At 35.6% G+C, this 16,425-nt stretch overlaps 2 protein-coding genes across 2 annotated transcripts in view; both read right to left on the reverse strand.

Annotated features, from left to right (window-relative positions):
• Positions 1-4,481, reverse strand: part of LOC107190234 (E3 ubiquitin-protein ligase Rnf220-like) — a 126,316-nt gene extending 121,835 nt beyond the window's left edge. Inside the window, exons 1-2 of the mRNA XM_015579008.1 lie at positions 4,437-4,481; positions 1,797-1,910 (exon numbers count right to left, since the gene is read on the reverse strand). Of these exons, the coding sequence (XP_015434494.1) occupies positions 1,797-1,910 (114 nt within the window). The 5' untranslated portion in view covers positions 4,437-4,481. The remainder of the gene's footprint in view (positions 1-1,796; positions 1,911-4,436) is intronic.
• Positions 4,482-8,694: 4,213 nt separating this feature from the next.
• LOC107190160 (zinc finger and SCAN domain-containing protein 10-like) lies at positions 8,695-13,872 on the reverse strand. Its single transcript, XM_015578913.1, has 3 exons — positions 13,732-13,872; positions 13,070-13,216; positions 8,695-10,461 (listed from the first exon to the last, which is right to left on the reverse strand). Exons 1-3 carry the CDS (start codon positions 13,867-13,869, stop codon positions 8,695-8,697), a joined length of 2,052 nt encoding a protein of 683 aa, XP_015434399.1. The 5' UTR covers positions 13,870-13,872.
• Between the last annotated feature and the right edge of the window lie 2,553 nt (positions 13,873-16,425).

Below are 16,425 nucleotides of genomic sequence, written 5' to 3' on the forward strand. Positions count from 1 at the left end.
TCTGAATTTCCGGATAAACATTTCATTGAATCGATAATGATGTAGCCGATGAATTGTACGGGAATTAGTACGGAACGATTAGTTTATTATTCTTTTACGCCAGGAAATGAACTTCTCGTTTGTTGCTCCCTGTATTCCTACCTTCGTTCAATCAGTGATTTATTAGGTATTCATTATTATCTTAATTACAAGCGGCTACCACGAGTATGGCAGTTTTTCCCCACCAACGGCCTATGCTCGATCGATGACTATGGGTTTTTCATATTGACAATACTTTAAAATTCTACCCGTCTCCGTTCACGATTGTGCATCGAATAAAAACGTATGCAAAATTCGTTGTTCCACCGCGATTCATTTCCAATAAAATTATCTCATTTTTTATTGGCACCGTAGTTTGATACGCTGCTGCGTTTTATTATCCTATTTTAATCGATCGATACGTACGTGTCTCGAAAGGCAGCAAGGTTTCATTTTTATTCCACGTATCATTACGATTGGTGTCCATAATATCATCATATAGCTTTGTGACATGTTTTAAAATGGATTCGTTAATCAACACTTTAAAAACATACATGCTCGGCATGTATTCAAATTGAATAGTGTTTTGTCCTTACAGGTACATTAGACCTTCAGTAAGTGCGAGTATAAGTAACGAACTGATATCTTTATACTGATGCTGTATTTGGAATTTTTTTGCTGTGTGTTTGAAGTTCGTAAAAAACGCGATTGCAAACATTCAGGATTACAAATTATCACTAAAAACATTGAGTGTTCAATTTGCTCCTAAATGTTTTCATGTGTATGCAGCAAGTTTTACGTTCACTAGGACTATGTATATTGAATTAAAAATCCATTAAAAATTGTACCGAAAAGTAATGATAATTGTCAAAAGCTTGCGTAATTCAGTGTGATTACATCCAATACTTACGACGATCCATACTGTTCGAGAGATTTTGGTTGTCTGACTTTTTCCAACAGTTCCTATAGTAATGTACATATTTGTCTACCACTAAATTTGTACGTGCATATACATTCGTTCGATCACATGCAACAAAATCTCCATTCAAAGCGTGTATTAATTACCAGTGGCGTGCATAAAGCAACAAGCGGCCGAAGCGATTGCATCTGCTGCTGGCCCATTGGAATTGACATTTTTCGAAGCATAAAGATTAGGGCGGTTTTCTTTTGTTATTTACCACGATAGTGGGGTAAAATGAATTCGCAATAAACTATGAAAAACATAAAAGCTTCGCTATGCAAGCGGCTTTAATGAAAACGTAACACTGATTAAAACCGCTTTTGGTATTCTAACACAAAATTATCTCATCCAATTTTCGAGTAACGATCACTTCCCTTCGATATTTCTCATGCACCCAATCAACAATTATATTGAATAGCTGTTGGATCTCAGACACTGCCGAATAATAACATATCATAAATACACATTGTATAGAAATTTTTGTTCATTCGGAAAGTGTCAATTCCAAGGAACATTGAAACCACCTTCTTACAACATAAAACTATTTCTCATGTACTACATCGCATGGATGAAACTGGTCAGAGTAATATTCGAAACAGGAATAGGAGACGTCTTAATAATGCTAACAACGGTGAAGGAATTAAGGAATTAAAACAGCTGAACTCGGCCGTCGCGAAGGAAAGAGATCAAGCTAATCGTCGCCGTGATATGTCCTGTTATAAATATTATTTTCACCAGGTTCACGTGTAAGCAAACAGAGAGGAGTAGAAGCAAACACAGGCTTTAAACGTATAGGTAAGGATAATAGGACACTAACTTGTGGATTGAAGGGTCTTTGCATTCTCAAAGCCTCCGGTAGCCCCCCAGACTGTGAAAACACAACCAGAGACGGTGGCGGTAGATGATTTGGCACGTACGCAGAATTATCCATCTAGAACAGATATCGACGTGTTCCATTTCTCAATCTTCTATGGATCTTTCAAACGTTCCGATTTACACGCAAGATCTGTTAACGGAATCGCGATATTTTTTTCTCCAAAGGTTATCGCAGCACGAATCATCGAAAAATTAGACATGAACGAACACTAGTGCCGAATAGATGAACAGTGCGTAAAATTGCCAAAAAATGTAAGATCTAGTAGTACATTGTAAGATTATCCTGATAAAATAACCATAACGTCTCTATCCCAGTTCACTATTATTATTATTATAATCTCATTATAAATACATACTTTTAATACGTTTAACAATTATATTAGGTTGTTGCATATGAAATGTCGTTTTTATGGATAAATATTAATAATTCGATTACACTTTTATGAGTGGAAATGATTAACAGTTGTCGTCACTTGTATATTAATTTTAAAGTTAGTCCCACGTTTTACGATGTTTTACTTGCTTTTATCGAAAAACTACATGAAAGTATGGAAAATAAATTAAAACGAATGATGAATTAAAATGAAACTCAGCTTTCTATACTTATACTTGAATGTTTTAAGTCATACTCAAGGATAAAACATTATTTGTGGTTTTGATAGAATATTTTTCCTTAAGAAATGCATGGGGTAAAAAGACCATAATGATCATTTTTTGAAGTATCCACATACAATTAAATCTATTCATGTAACGGACCAAAATAATTTAAGTGGTAGTAGAACTGAAATAAAGAGACGAATGATATTTGTAAAAAATATTAAACATACTAATGCATATTTTTGCCTATTTGCACAATCAGGAAATAATGAACTGAATATTTTTGTAAAATGTTCGATCATCTCAAGTTGATGGAAAAAGATCTAGATCACCGTTATTATTACAAAATTTTAAATAAATTAAAAATACAGTCTCAAGACTTTCTGGTATTATATACATAACTTTTATAGTTTATTTGATAAAAGAAATTGACAAAAGAAATGATATTTGTAAAAACATTTATTACAGTGTCGATATTTTAGTAAAATACATTTTCCCCTTCTAACAAGTGTATAAGTAATCTTCCTAATGGCCATATTAATTTGTCTGTTCAAGTACTTCATACCGGGGATAGTAAAAGTTTCAGATATACAAGTCCATGAAATTGGGTAACGATTACGATGTAATTAATAAGTTTAATTAACACATAGTGTATCACTATATGAGCCCGTTATAAATCATAAAACTTTGAAATTCCATCTGAAGTAAAAAGTTATGCATTCCTAGATAGTATTTCTTTGTTGGGGAAGCTCAAAAAAGAATATTAAAAGTGTAGACGGTGAAGACTTTAAACATATTAATTAGCTACATTTAAGGACAATTCAAGTATGATATAGTTAACGACTCGACCGACAAATGACTTGGATTTCTGTTCCTTCTTGTGTTTCAACGACAGCTATCGAATTTGATCCATGAGCAACTGCATCGATCGGGTTTGTATCAGCTTCTTCTTCTCTTATATCGAAATAAGTTTAGAATGCGAAGAAGTACTTGTTGAGTCGCGTTATAAAAAGAACTCGAAGAGTCGAAAAATTCGTATTGCCGCGGGTGTTCAGACTGATTTAGGTATATGTATAGGTAACCAAAAAATTAGTAATTTGCTGCCGACTGTTTATCACATGGTAATGTTGTGGGGCAACATGCTTCATTCGATAAATGCAAACTGAAAGTTATGGTAGTACTCAAACTATACGACTTTAAGGTGATCTCTAAATAAAAAATTAATGGTTTTAGATTTCACTATCAAGAATCAAATTTTTTCTCTAAGCTCATTATGATCCATTAAATTTTCATCGAATTCTTAATCGTCTTCCTTAGTAATTGCCTCTACAATTGTGGGCAATACATTTATTTTAATTAATCTCTCTAAATCTTAATTTAATTTCTGTAAAGTACATGACTGTATATATTAATGTTTGTATAGTTGACAGATAATATGCACTTTAACAAAAACTTAATTTCTATCAAGTTGAGTTATATCTTTTAGGAAAGATGAGATGCATAATCTATAAATTCTCTCTTTATTACTACAAATCAATTTCAACGGAAGGTATTAAAATTCTCCCAAATTTTTCTTTATAGAAACATATCCCGTTTAAAAATGATTATATTATATTAAATATGACTACAAACTTATGAACATTCAAGATTTCAACCCAATTTTGAATACTGTCAAGTAAAACAATATTGCTTTCCCTGTTTCGGTAGCTATTTTATTTAAAAAGATGTTTCTCTTTAAAAAGATTAAATTATTTCAAATATTTGCAAAAAATACGTGAAAGTACTGAACACCCGAAATGCAACGACGCAACAGGCTAATGTAATTTTGAGCACATTGTCAACACCGGTGACGAATAAGATCAAAAGTATTTACACTGCTGTGTGTGTATAGTGTATATATGAAACAGTATATAAATAAACATCTGATATTAATGTATATGTGCGCGCGCGCGTGTATATATGTTTTAATCACCAATACGCGTACATTTTGCTGATCACCGAAGAAGTCACCGCACGAAATACAACCGTCCGAAAATATTCACACTTTTTCCATGGAATTCATAGTCCTTATCCGTCTCTTAGAAACCGTGTCCTTATCACCAGCTGTTTGCACTAACACCGCATAAATCGATTTCCAAGGAAGGTCACCAGTGATCCATTCGAAAAGAGCGCATTAGGCGACGAATAAACCTAACCTCAACGCGTGGCTGTCACGCGCTCCGATAGTCGCGTAAACCTTCGATAACCCATAAACTTGCTCGACAGTCATCGATACGCCTCGTATGAAGTTTGTTAATTGTGTTGACGCGCATTAAAAACCGGATGGACGACGAGTAACAGGACGATGCGGCGCGGCGAATTCAAATTCAAACAAGTCCGTAATCCCGCCACGACGGGTCACTCTGACCTAACCTCTCGGTGAACAATAATACCCGACAAGTACCTCAACTGGTGGCTCGGTTCACTCAGGTACGGCTCTCTAGTAATACACTAAACGTGGTGAGCCAGGTGCAATAGAGGAGTGAGTGCGAGAGGAATGCGCCAAGCCTGTACGAGTAACCTCGTGGACATGCGAGTGCAGACTGATTGGAGTGTGACGATACTTACCCACGAGTCGTGAAAACGGTGGCGGTGGTGGAGGCGAGGTAGAGGCGTGGAGAAACAACCCGGTGGCGGTGCTGGCGTGCGCGCGTGTTTTCCGCCGCCATTACTGGCGCCACTGTAGCGGCAACAAATCACCACGCATGCGCGGCATGCGCACACACTCGACGCGCAACTATTATTACGGCGCACCAAGGTTTAATCGTGCGTTGACAACGTAACCAGATGCATCTCGAATCTTATGCCGCGATCTGTAAATCGTACTTCTGCACGAATTTTGTTCTTCGCGGTCCTAAGTTTTGTGAACAAGTGAATTGATCTGCGTGTTTTATAATAAACATTCTTCAAATCTATTTTTACGTTGAAATTATTAACTGTAAATTTAACCACGATAATGCTATACGATACAGAAGGTGAACGATGTACTGCTTAATGATCGAGTGATGTAAAAACAAGCTTGTAATAATGTGCTTAAACGATTTCTTTCATAATATTCACAAATATCTTAAATCGAAGCAAGTTGTGTGAAATAAGTTTTATTTAATTTAAGCCAAGAACAATATTTATATCGTTTCACGTTAATAGCAAAATTGTTAATCACCCAATGTATTATGAGTGGACAGAATATCAATAAAATTTTGTAGTTTTTACGAAAAAGGAAGAAACACATTTACAATGCAGAAAGAAATAATAAGGCACTTTACATGTTTATATATTTCGTATATTCTAGAGGACAAAACACATGTGCAGTTTGCACACTCTATGCAGGGTGAATCATTTAAATCGATTCGTGCAAGTATCTATCTTTGGAACTGTAGAGAGTCATTCAATTAAAATCTACACAATCATACTGCTCAATGTGCAAGTGGTACTGATAATTTCAAAATTTTTGAAGAATTAGTAGGGCAGTATATAAATGTACGAACTTTAGTAATATACTATAAAAACTGGTGGAACAAACATGTTACAATGTTACAATATGTTATCTCTTATTCGGTACAGTTATTAATATCAGAGATTGAATGACACTAGAAAAATTTTTAGGTTGTTTCGAAACAACTTTAATCTTCTTACTGTTCTCTTTTCTGTACTAACAAAGTAATAATACAATATCGACTATTTATTACAACTCTTACGGCAATCAATTTTAAATAGACGCAAAACTTATATGTTTTTCCTATAGTCTTCCTAAGTTCTAGTGAAATAAAAATATTGTTTCAAAAAAGTTCAAAAAGTACAGCATTTCGGATTTTTTCTGTCATGAGGTGCATAAAATATTTAAAACATTTAAAAATGAAGAATGATTTCGGCACGGATTGCAATATTTTTACATACAGAAGACCTTTCGTGGTTGTTCTCACCGTTCAACTCTTATTATCTCCTGTCTATCCAACGTTTAATTCTGTAATTCTGTGCATTACTAAAATACACATGAATAAAAATACTGATAAATATTTGGAAAATAATATTGCAATATTTTTTTGTAATAAATAATCATATAATAATGAGTAAGTCATGTCTTTGCGGTGTAACGCCAGTGTGTTCCGTTACACCGAACGGCAAAAAAGCGTTAAACGCTAAACTCGTGCAAGCAAGGCGGCCGCCGTCATTCTGTATCGCTGCCGCCGGCGCGTGCTTCGCTGAACTATTTCGCTTCTCTATTGAAAACAAAATAGATTTTATAACTTTCCTTGACACCTTCCTTAGCAGAAAGATCTGCTCTATCACATACTATAACTGGATTTTCTCTTATACCCTTTGTTTTTCAAATAAATTGAAAACTTTCAGCAAAACTTTTTCCGTGTCCTTTTCACTCTGATCATTATTTAAATATATTTAGATGTCTATAATATATAACAATTTAGATCATTTTGTTCGGAAAAATTCAGAGAATTATGTCATCTCAAAAGCAACTGGATAACTATGCCTGTAAAAGCACAACACACCTACAAATTTGATAACTTACAATTTATTAAAAATTGTTTCTCTCAAAAATTGGACGCGCAGGGAAAAAACGATTTACAGATTCATATTCAGTTCGTAACGATGTCTCAGAAACGCCTATTAACGGATATGAGGTATTTAACGTGTTGAACAGTGTTTCATTATATTAGAGATCTGTAAGAAATATCCATAAGTAAACCAAAAATTCTGTTCCTAAAACTGTAACTGTCATGTTCAAGGACAATAACAATCCGACGTCGATTAAAGAGTTCTCACTGTGCTACGAATTTCTATGAATTTCTCGTATAAAACTATACTAAGGCACATTCAAATTAAATAATAGATGGCTGAAGTAAAAGACTGAACAATGGCTAGTAAAAGACACAGCCATTGTTTAGTAATTTGCAATAAAATAAAATTTATTCCACGTGAAAGTTCATAAAACGATCCATATCTTGCAAGTTTCTGTATATCTTGATTTCTATATGTTATTCCGGATGTTCTATATGAATTTCCGGTGCGCTCAATTTTCGCGCATCTATTCGCGCAAACTCGCGACCTCACGGTAGCCGCGAGCCCGTAAATACGGGCGCGTCACGGAAAATCCTCACTTCACTCGCGTCCGCGGACCTCGTCGGTGTCTTCACACGTCTTCATCTCCGATTGCTGACCATTGGTGGACACTGGTCAAGGAGATTCAAGGGGTCCTCTCTACTATCCGAACTCGACTAACAGCTCCGATTTTTTTTTTTTTTTTTTTATATATATTAGGTTCTAATCAACGTTTTTCAGCATCACCAACCATTGGCGGTCATTGGTGGATGGAGGCCAGGGGGTTTCCAAGGCTATCTCATTTATCCGAACTCGACGAATTGGTCCGCAACGCCTTTTTTTTATTAGCTGATTGCAATTAATTGTATCTTACCTTGGTTTTTTTAAATTAATTATGTTTTATCTTGATTTATTTTAATTAACTGTATTTTATTTTGATTCATACTATAATCATTATACGATTTAATTCGAAGAGACTCAACAAACAATTGTAAATAGCATGTGCAATAATAATTTCCCTGATGTATTTGATATTCGTCCTCTCAGAGGAAACTTCGGAGAAGTCCGGTGGGCCACCGCTACGCTTTGTTTTTACCTTGCGCTTCAAACGGATGGAGGCACAGCAGTTAGAACAGGTAGAACTTAATTAAATAAAAGTACACGTATGTCTTGTTTCCTCAAATTTAAGAATCTGATGTAGGTAGTCTTGCTAAAGGCATTAACATTTCTAACTAATCTCACCGCTGTATATTTCCTGATACCTCCCTACCATCATTTGTTAATGTGGGATTGGGACATTCATGCCCAACAAAAGGAGCAATAACATCAATGGAAAATAAGGAAGGCTCCGTGGAAAAGCGTGTAAAGCCTCGGCTCTCGGCGCCGGGGGTCGTGGATTCGAATGAGGGAAATTGGGTCTTCATTTTTTCCAACGCTCCTACATTATAACGACAAATATTTTAAAGATCAATTGTAATGTCCGGAGTCTGAATATACTTAATAGTATTTTATTGATTTTTCCACATGGTAAATGAATCATATGAATTGACATGATTTTTTCAGAAAAAGTTTATAAACAAAAGCCAAAGCTTCTGTGCATACAATACAAAATACAGGACAAACTACATTAGCCGTATTGTATAAGATTAAAAAGAGCGTATTTCCGTATCAGGGTTCTCAGAGAGCGTAACACTTTCTTCTTTATCTTTTCCTTGAGCATCGTTCGATTTAATCGCTGTTTTTCTCCGTTTAGCTCTTGGCCTATCAGTGTGTATCCTCATGTGTCTTCGTAAGTCGTACTTCCCAACGAAACGAGCATCACAAATTTCACATCCGAACGGTTTCCCACCGGTATGAGTCCACATGTGGCGTCTTAGAGCTGCACTGAATGTAAATGCAATACCGCAAACGTTGCAGACATACGGCTTTTCTCCTGTGTGAAGTAAACTATGGTCCCTTAAGGTTGCCCTTTGATTGAATCGTTTTCCACAAACTTCACACGTGTAACTTCGCGGATTTGAGTGAATTCTGACGTGATTCAATAGATTTCCTTGCTGCGAAAACGACCTTCCGCATACTTCACACTTGAATGGTTTTTCCCCGGTATGAACGCGCATGTGTGTCTCCAGAGTGCGATTATTCAGAAATCTTTTTCCACAAACTTTGCAAGGGTATTTAGGTAGATGAAGACCTTGCGGATCTAAATGACTGATTAAATGTCGTTTGTAATTGCCCTTGTGGTTAAACAATCGTGGACACTGACTACAAGCATAAGGCGCGCCGCGTATATGTGTTGAGATATGAGACTCCAACTCCGATTTAACTTTAAACCTGAGCCCACATTTCGGACAACGGTGTCTTGGAAAATCTGTATGGCACACCATATGCCTCTTTAAATACCTCTTCATCGTATAAGCTTTGTTGCATATAAAACAAGAATATGGAAATTGGCCCGTGTGTGTTTTTACGTGTGCTCGCAATTCTCTATGACTTTCACAATCTTTCTCACACACTACGCAAAAGAATGGTCCACTGCTTGGTACATGATTGTCTATAGTGTGTAATAAGACACCAGTCAATTTATCGTAATTTTGGAGGCATAAAGTACATTGGTATTGTATCGAATTGTTTTCGAGTTTTATCTCTTTTATTCTTGTGATCGTATCGTTCAAACTACCCAATATATTGTCTTTCGGGTCAACGAAATAGTCAGAATCGGAGTCATCGCTCTCTTCCGTCTGTGGCTTCAATTTTAATGAAACTTTCTGTTTTTCTGTCCCGTGTACTTTTCCCCTGGAACTTCGCTCCGGAATCGTAGATTCCCAAGACTGTTCATTGTTGTTTTCGGTAACTTCTGTTTCCTCGGACTTTTCAATGCACACCACATTTAGAAATTTCTCGTTGTCTGTCGGCGTATTTAAGACCTCACCATCAGTACCAGCTTCGAGGATTTTTTTCTCATCTTCGAATCTAATGGTAGCTTCTGTTTCACAAGAAAGTACATTCTCAGCATTCATATGTTCCAAAGGAATGTCTTCCTCTGGTATATACATTATTGTGTAATCTAAGTGTTCAGACTCTAAGATTTTTGAAATTTCATTTGGTATCTCGTCTTTTATTTGTTTCTCTTGATCAAGTTCTGTCCGTGGCAGTTTTGAAATAAGAATGTTTCTTAATTCGGATATATCACCCTTATTAAATTCACCGCTTTCGTCCACCAACTGGGAGACATCGAACTCTAACACGTGTTCATCTTTTTCAGTTATGTTAATTTCATCGGGTAGAAATTCGTCCGAGCTATCTACGGTGTTTAAAGACTTAATATCTTCTTTGTTATCTACCAGTCTCATTTCTGGTAACTCATTTGCTTGATCTACGTAGTCTTGTTCAATATCATTCATCATTACTTCGTCCTGAAAGTAATAGAAAAGAAATTGTGAAAATATTAATATTTTCACATTACATGTAAGTATCTCCTATTATCTATAAAGACATTAAATAAACAGATAACAGGGAGATTCTAGAAATTAGATTGTACGGTCTTCGCAACCGACCGTCCAACAATTGTACTTCTTACTGCACGCCAAATTCCGCCAAACCATAAACCTCTTCAAGAAAACACCACCGTAAACCACTCGACACTGCCGTATATATCAACCCCCAGGACATCCTTTTCCACCAGCCTTTCCTACTTTCACTCTCTCATCTACAACCACCCTCCACCCACTTCCTTACTCCATCCAATAGCCCTAACAGAACCCAATCAATCACACATCAGCAACGCCTAATTTTCCACCAAAACTTCCACCTCCTCTTTCGAGATAAATAGATTTACTCCGACACGATACTTTAAATTGATTAGAACCTCAGAAACCAATCGACACTCGTCGAACACATCAGATCGTATTTTTAATTATTACGTGAATTCTTTATATTGCTATTCCATTGAAATTATTATAAAATTGTATTTTATTTATCTTTGTATATTTAATATCTCGTATACATATTGAGAATACGTTTAATTTTATGAAACATAAATGAAAGTTATTACATTTGGTTAGCATAGAAGGGCCCCCGTATGCATGGGAAATCTTGTAATGCCCCCTCACGCGCTGGAAGGCTTGGGCTGCCCCCCACAGATATGGGAATCTTACGAATATGTCAAAGCGTGTCGCTAAAATCTGATGGGTAGGGACTTCGGGAATGTGTCGAAAGTGGGAACAGTCACAGAATGCGCGCATACCTCCTGCCAGAGGGTGGCAACACAACACAAGCGAGTAGTGGGAGCTTGTGTGATTATTGTTTACGTAGCCCCTCGGGCGAACGTTTGGCTAGGTTTGCCTTAAATAACTTGTAAAGTATGCATTATACGAAAAAACTTTTTATACAAAAGTTGCATGGTTTAAAGGGATACAATATGTACTGCAAATAATTCTTTTGTAGGTGGAGGCGTTTCGGAGTTTTCAACTTCGTTATTTTAAATGGAATGCTATATTTTTTGGGCCAAAATATCGAGGAATTTTGAATTCTGAGTAAAAAAGTATTGACCTTTATTAGCTCTACAGCTAATAATTAACGAATCATTGCTCTTCGTTTCTTGAAAATACGGTGCGTACTATGAAGTCGGAGATTCAATATCAGGAAAGATTTTGGTGAGATTTTGTCCATTCACTGACGTATGTGTTTGAGATGGTGTCCATTCACATTAATACAATGATGAAATCTATTTACCAACGAAGAAACTGCACTCTGAATTATTTCTGCATCAAGCATACTACATGCTTCACGAATTTGGTCTTTTATATTCTCTGGCGTTGTTGTCGGTTCAGGATACACCACGTCTTTTAATGTACCCCATAAAAAGTACTCTAGCGATGTTGGATCTAGTGAACGTGGTGGCCACAGAAATTCTCCACCACGGCCGATCCATCGATTGGAAAATTCTCAGTCCAGCATTTGCTTTGCCACATGTGCGTGATGTGCCGGACAACCATCATGTTGGTACTAGATTTTTATACGGATATTTAATGTTACATTTTCTAATAAAGTTGGTAAAATATCACGTAAAAAATTCCAATATTTTTGTCCCATTAATCGGTCACTGATAAAATATGGTCCAATGAATTCATTGCCGCGTATGCCACACATTAACGCTCCATTGACGTTGGTGACCAATACGTTTGGTAACATTACAACATCCGAGTTCTCGACGCGATTTACAAAATCTCATGAATATCTCATCGACATGACTGATTTCGATCAGGATCAATTTCTGCATACATAGCTATAACTCCTGTTGCATTTTTACGACACTTACCATAAAATAAAACCATATGCAATTCACTATTATTAAATCTCGGTTTTCCTTATATCTTACTGAGGTAATCATGTACAAACACTGATGATAACTTTAATACTGAAACACGGACAGAATAGGCGATTGCGATCATGCAGAATTTGTAGTGTTGATAAACATTGTCACGTAAACACCGCGGCCTCACGGAAATCTTTGCTGATACGGAATCTCAAACTTCATATTACGCACCGTACATTTTCAATAAACGAGGTAAAATTATTTGTTAATTACTAGGTTTAGAGCTAATAAAGGTCAATATTTTTTTACTCAGAATACAACACTCTTCGATAATTTGGCATAAAAAATATAGCATTCCATTCAATATAACGAAGTTGACCTTGAAATCTCCGAAACGCCTCCACCTACAAAAAAATTATATGCACTACATAATATGTCCTTTCAAACCATGTAACTTCTGCATAACAAATTATTTCATACAATGCATACTTTAGAAGTTATTTAAGGTGTGCAACTTGCGTGGATCACCCTGTATGTACTATTTTATTATACAGACTAAATAAAATTGAAAAAAATTTTATTTCATAGATATGAACTCAATGTAGGTGAAAAAAGTTATAAATAACAACATGAAATTCATTATTGTTTATGTTTATGTAAACTCATATACTATAAATTAAAAATGAAAGTATTTCTTTGCTTGTTACCTTTATGGCCCAACGTATATGTGTTTGAAACATCTTACGAAGTTTTTTCTCTGTGGCTTGAACTTGTAGCTTAAAATCATAAAATGCATCCGTGCGATATGCACATTTTGCACACAGCATATTTGGTAGACCATCAAATCTATCAATCTACAAACGAAATACAATAATTTAGTTAAAATAAAAAAACATGCAATGCATTATGTAATGGTAAAATTTAATATTATAAGGAATAAGAAAATTGTTATTTAAAATTCATTTAACAATTAATAGTTGTTAAAGTAAATGGTACTATTTTATGGTTGCGTTCATTTGAAAAATACTGTCATGGAAATACTTCAGTAAGTACAATGGTAAATACCTTCTTAAAAGAAATACATTTATGGAAGTACATACATTAATTGTTGACCATTCGAAAAAACATATTTCTTGTTAATGAAATACGTTTTAGACATGAAATTTAACGTACCATTAGTTTAAAATTATCCTTAGGTACATGATACGATGAAAAGTTCAAACACGATATTTAATTAATGAAAATTTAGTTATCGTTTTAAGGTTATGTTGTATCCTTATGAATTTATATTCGTATACATATAATAAATGAATATTCGATTTATCCATAAAGTGAATTCGTAAAATGAGAATAATATTTTCTTACCAACCTGTATCGATACAAGTTCAGCTAGTTTATCCGGCAAATTTTTCTGACTAATTGTATCATCATCATACATAGGCAGAAGAACGCCGTCTACCTTCATGCATGCACGACACATATCTGCACAGCTGATTTCCCAGCTCATTGTTATCTTAAATATTGCAACACATATAATATAAAACTTCCAACATGCTTTTGGTCACTTATAAATAAATGCATTTCACATTTCGCGGTCAGCGTCTAGTTTCATCTGGGACATAGCCGTCAACATAAAGTGACATAAAGTTTAGTCAAACTGTAGATAGAGCTTGTGTCTGCATCGTATGCACCATAGACATAAGTATATAATAGACTACGGGGTCTTATCGCTGAACTATAAACTACCCGTGGCAATTCGCTCAAACTGCTAGCCAAATCATACCGACAGGTGAGTGAAAATTCTGAGTGATGGATAATTGTAACTATGTCAGTAATTAGACGTTGAAAATTAACGTTCTTAGTCTCAAATTATTCCTGAGGACTAAATGCAACGATCCAATACTACAGAACCCCAGAATTAGTAAAATTAGTTATGCCTGTATGTATTAACGCAGACCATTATGGAGCAGCAAACTTAATGGCAACAGATTTCGATTGTATTTACACCGCTGAACGGGCATCATTTTTCTTCGTCACGCATTAGATTCGAAGTCCAAAGAACGTACATTAGTACTCTCTAGCGATTGGGATCCAGAAATTACAAGAACATTGTTAAAATTACAATTATTTGTAACGGTTGACACTGTATCTCGTCGTCCGTACCCCGCTTAGTTCACTTTGGATACCTCTTTCAACGTTATCCTGACAGCTTCCGTCTTGACCAAGCATTCATTTTGAAGCTGAAAGAACGTAGATTAATCCCATGTTATTAACAATAACAATAAACGACCAGAACACTGTTAAAATCGCATTTAATCACCGAATACCACTATTTTTTTGACTGGTGGCGCCACCCGTGACGATTCCCTCAAACTGCTAGCCAAATTATTGCTAGCAGTTTGAGGGAATCGCCACGGGTGGCGCCACCAGTCAAAAAAATAGTGGTATTCGGTGATTAAATGCGATTTTAACAGTGTTCTGGTCGTTTATTGTTATTGTTAATGACAGAGGATTAATCTACGTTCTTTCAGCTTCAAAATGAATGCTTCGTCAAGACGAAAGCTGTCAGGATAACATTGGAAGAGCTATCCACAGTGAACTAAACGGGGTACGCATGACGAGATACAGTGTCAACCGTTACAAACAATTGTGATTTTAACAATGATCTTGTAATTTCTGGATCTCAATCTCTAAAGAGTACTAATGTACGTTCTTTGAACTTTAAATCTAATGCGTGACGAAGAAAAATGATGCCCGTTCAGCGGTGTAAATGCGATTGAAACCTGTTGCAATCATGGTTGCCGCTTCATAAGGGTCAACGTTAATACAGACATAAATAATTTTACTAATGCTAGGGTTCTGCAATACTGGATCGATGCATTAAGTCCTCAAGAATAATTTGTGACTAACAACGTTAATTTTTAGCGCTTAATTACTGAGATATTCGCATTTCTACATCATTAGGAATTTTCACTCACCTGTCGGTATGATTTGGCTAGCAGTTTGAGCGAATTGCCACTCGTAGCGCCACCGGTCAAAAAAATAGTGGTATTCCGCGATTAAATGCGATTTTAACACTGTTCTGGTCGTTTATTGTTATTAACAATATATAGGATTTAATCTACGTTCTTTAAGCTTCAAATTGAATGCTTGGTCAAGACGAAAGCTGTCCGCATAACGGTATAAGAGTTGTTCAAAGTAAACTAAACGGGGTATGCATGACGGTACTCACTAACAATTATTACAAACAAGTGCGATTTTAACACTGTTCATGTGACTATAGTTTTTCAAGGAACAACTTTTATTAATGTACGTTTTTTGAACTTCAAATCTTGTGCTTGGTGAAAACGACAGCTGTCCGCCTATGTGTGTACCATAGGCATATATGTATAATAGACTGCGCGGTCTTATGATAGGAATGCAATCGGCGCTGGAAACTTTCAGAGGTGATCGCAGTTATACGACACCAGCCGAAGTTAAGGGTCGCAATGTATGAAATGTATTCATTTCACTGCATGACCACCAACACTGATCTGGATTAGGTAATAAATTTTAATTTGTTTCTTTTATGTTTCCATTGTAAGCACCCACAAAGATGACTTTGATCAGTTTATTAGTTCAACAGTCATAATTTATTGAAGGAAGGTTGACACTATATTACAAACAGCTGTAAAATCTACAATTAAAAAAATTTTGAAAAATCCTTCGACATCCGTTTATATACCACTGAAGACTATAACACATCCAAGTTTCAACAAAAAATGAAATGTTACTCCTGAAAGTGGCCGATTTCGCATGGAATGGCCTTATTGACAAATGTATAATAATACCTTCATTGAATGAAGTCTGATTAATGTAATTGACAGAGAACTATTAATTATATGTATGAAGTTACCAGATCTAAATCATCATGTGTAATGTACACCTGAATGTATACGTTAAGAATAAATCGTTGAATTAAAATCCACAGAAACGTTGGAACGTAAAGGATTTTTCAAACAAACGCTGCTTTATGCAGATATTCTTCCAAATTTTTATAACAATATCAATTACAACCCATGGT

The sequence above is a fragment of the Dufourea novaeangliae genome, unplaced genomic scaffold (genome assembly GCF_001272555.1).
Source record: "Dufourea novaeangliae isolate 0120121106 unplaced genomic scaffold, ASM127255v1 scaffold168, whole genome shotgun sequence".
NCBI classification, from domain to species: Eukaryota; Metazoa; Arthropoda; class Insecta; order Hymenoptera; family Halictidae; genus Dufourea; species Dufourea novaeangliae.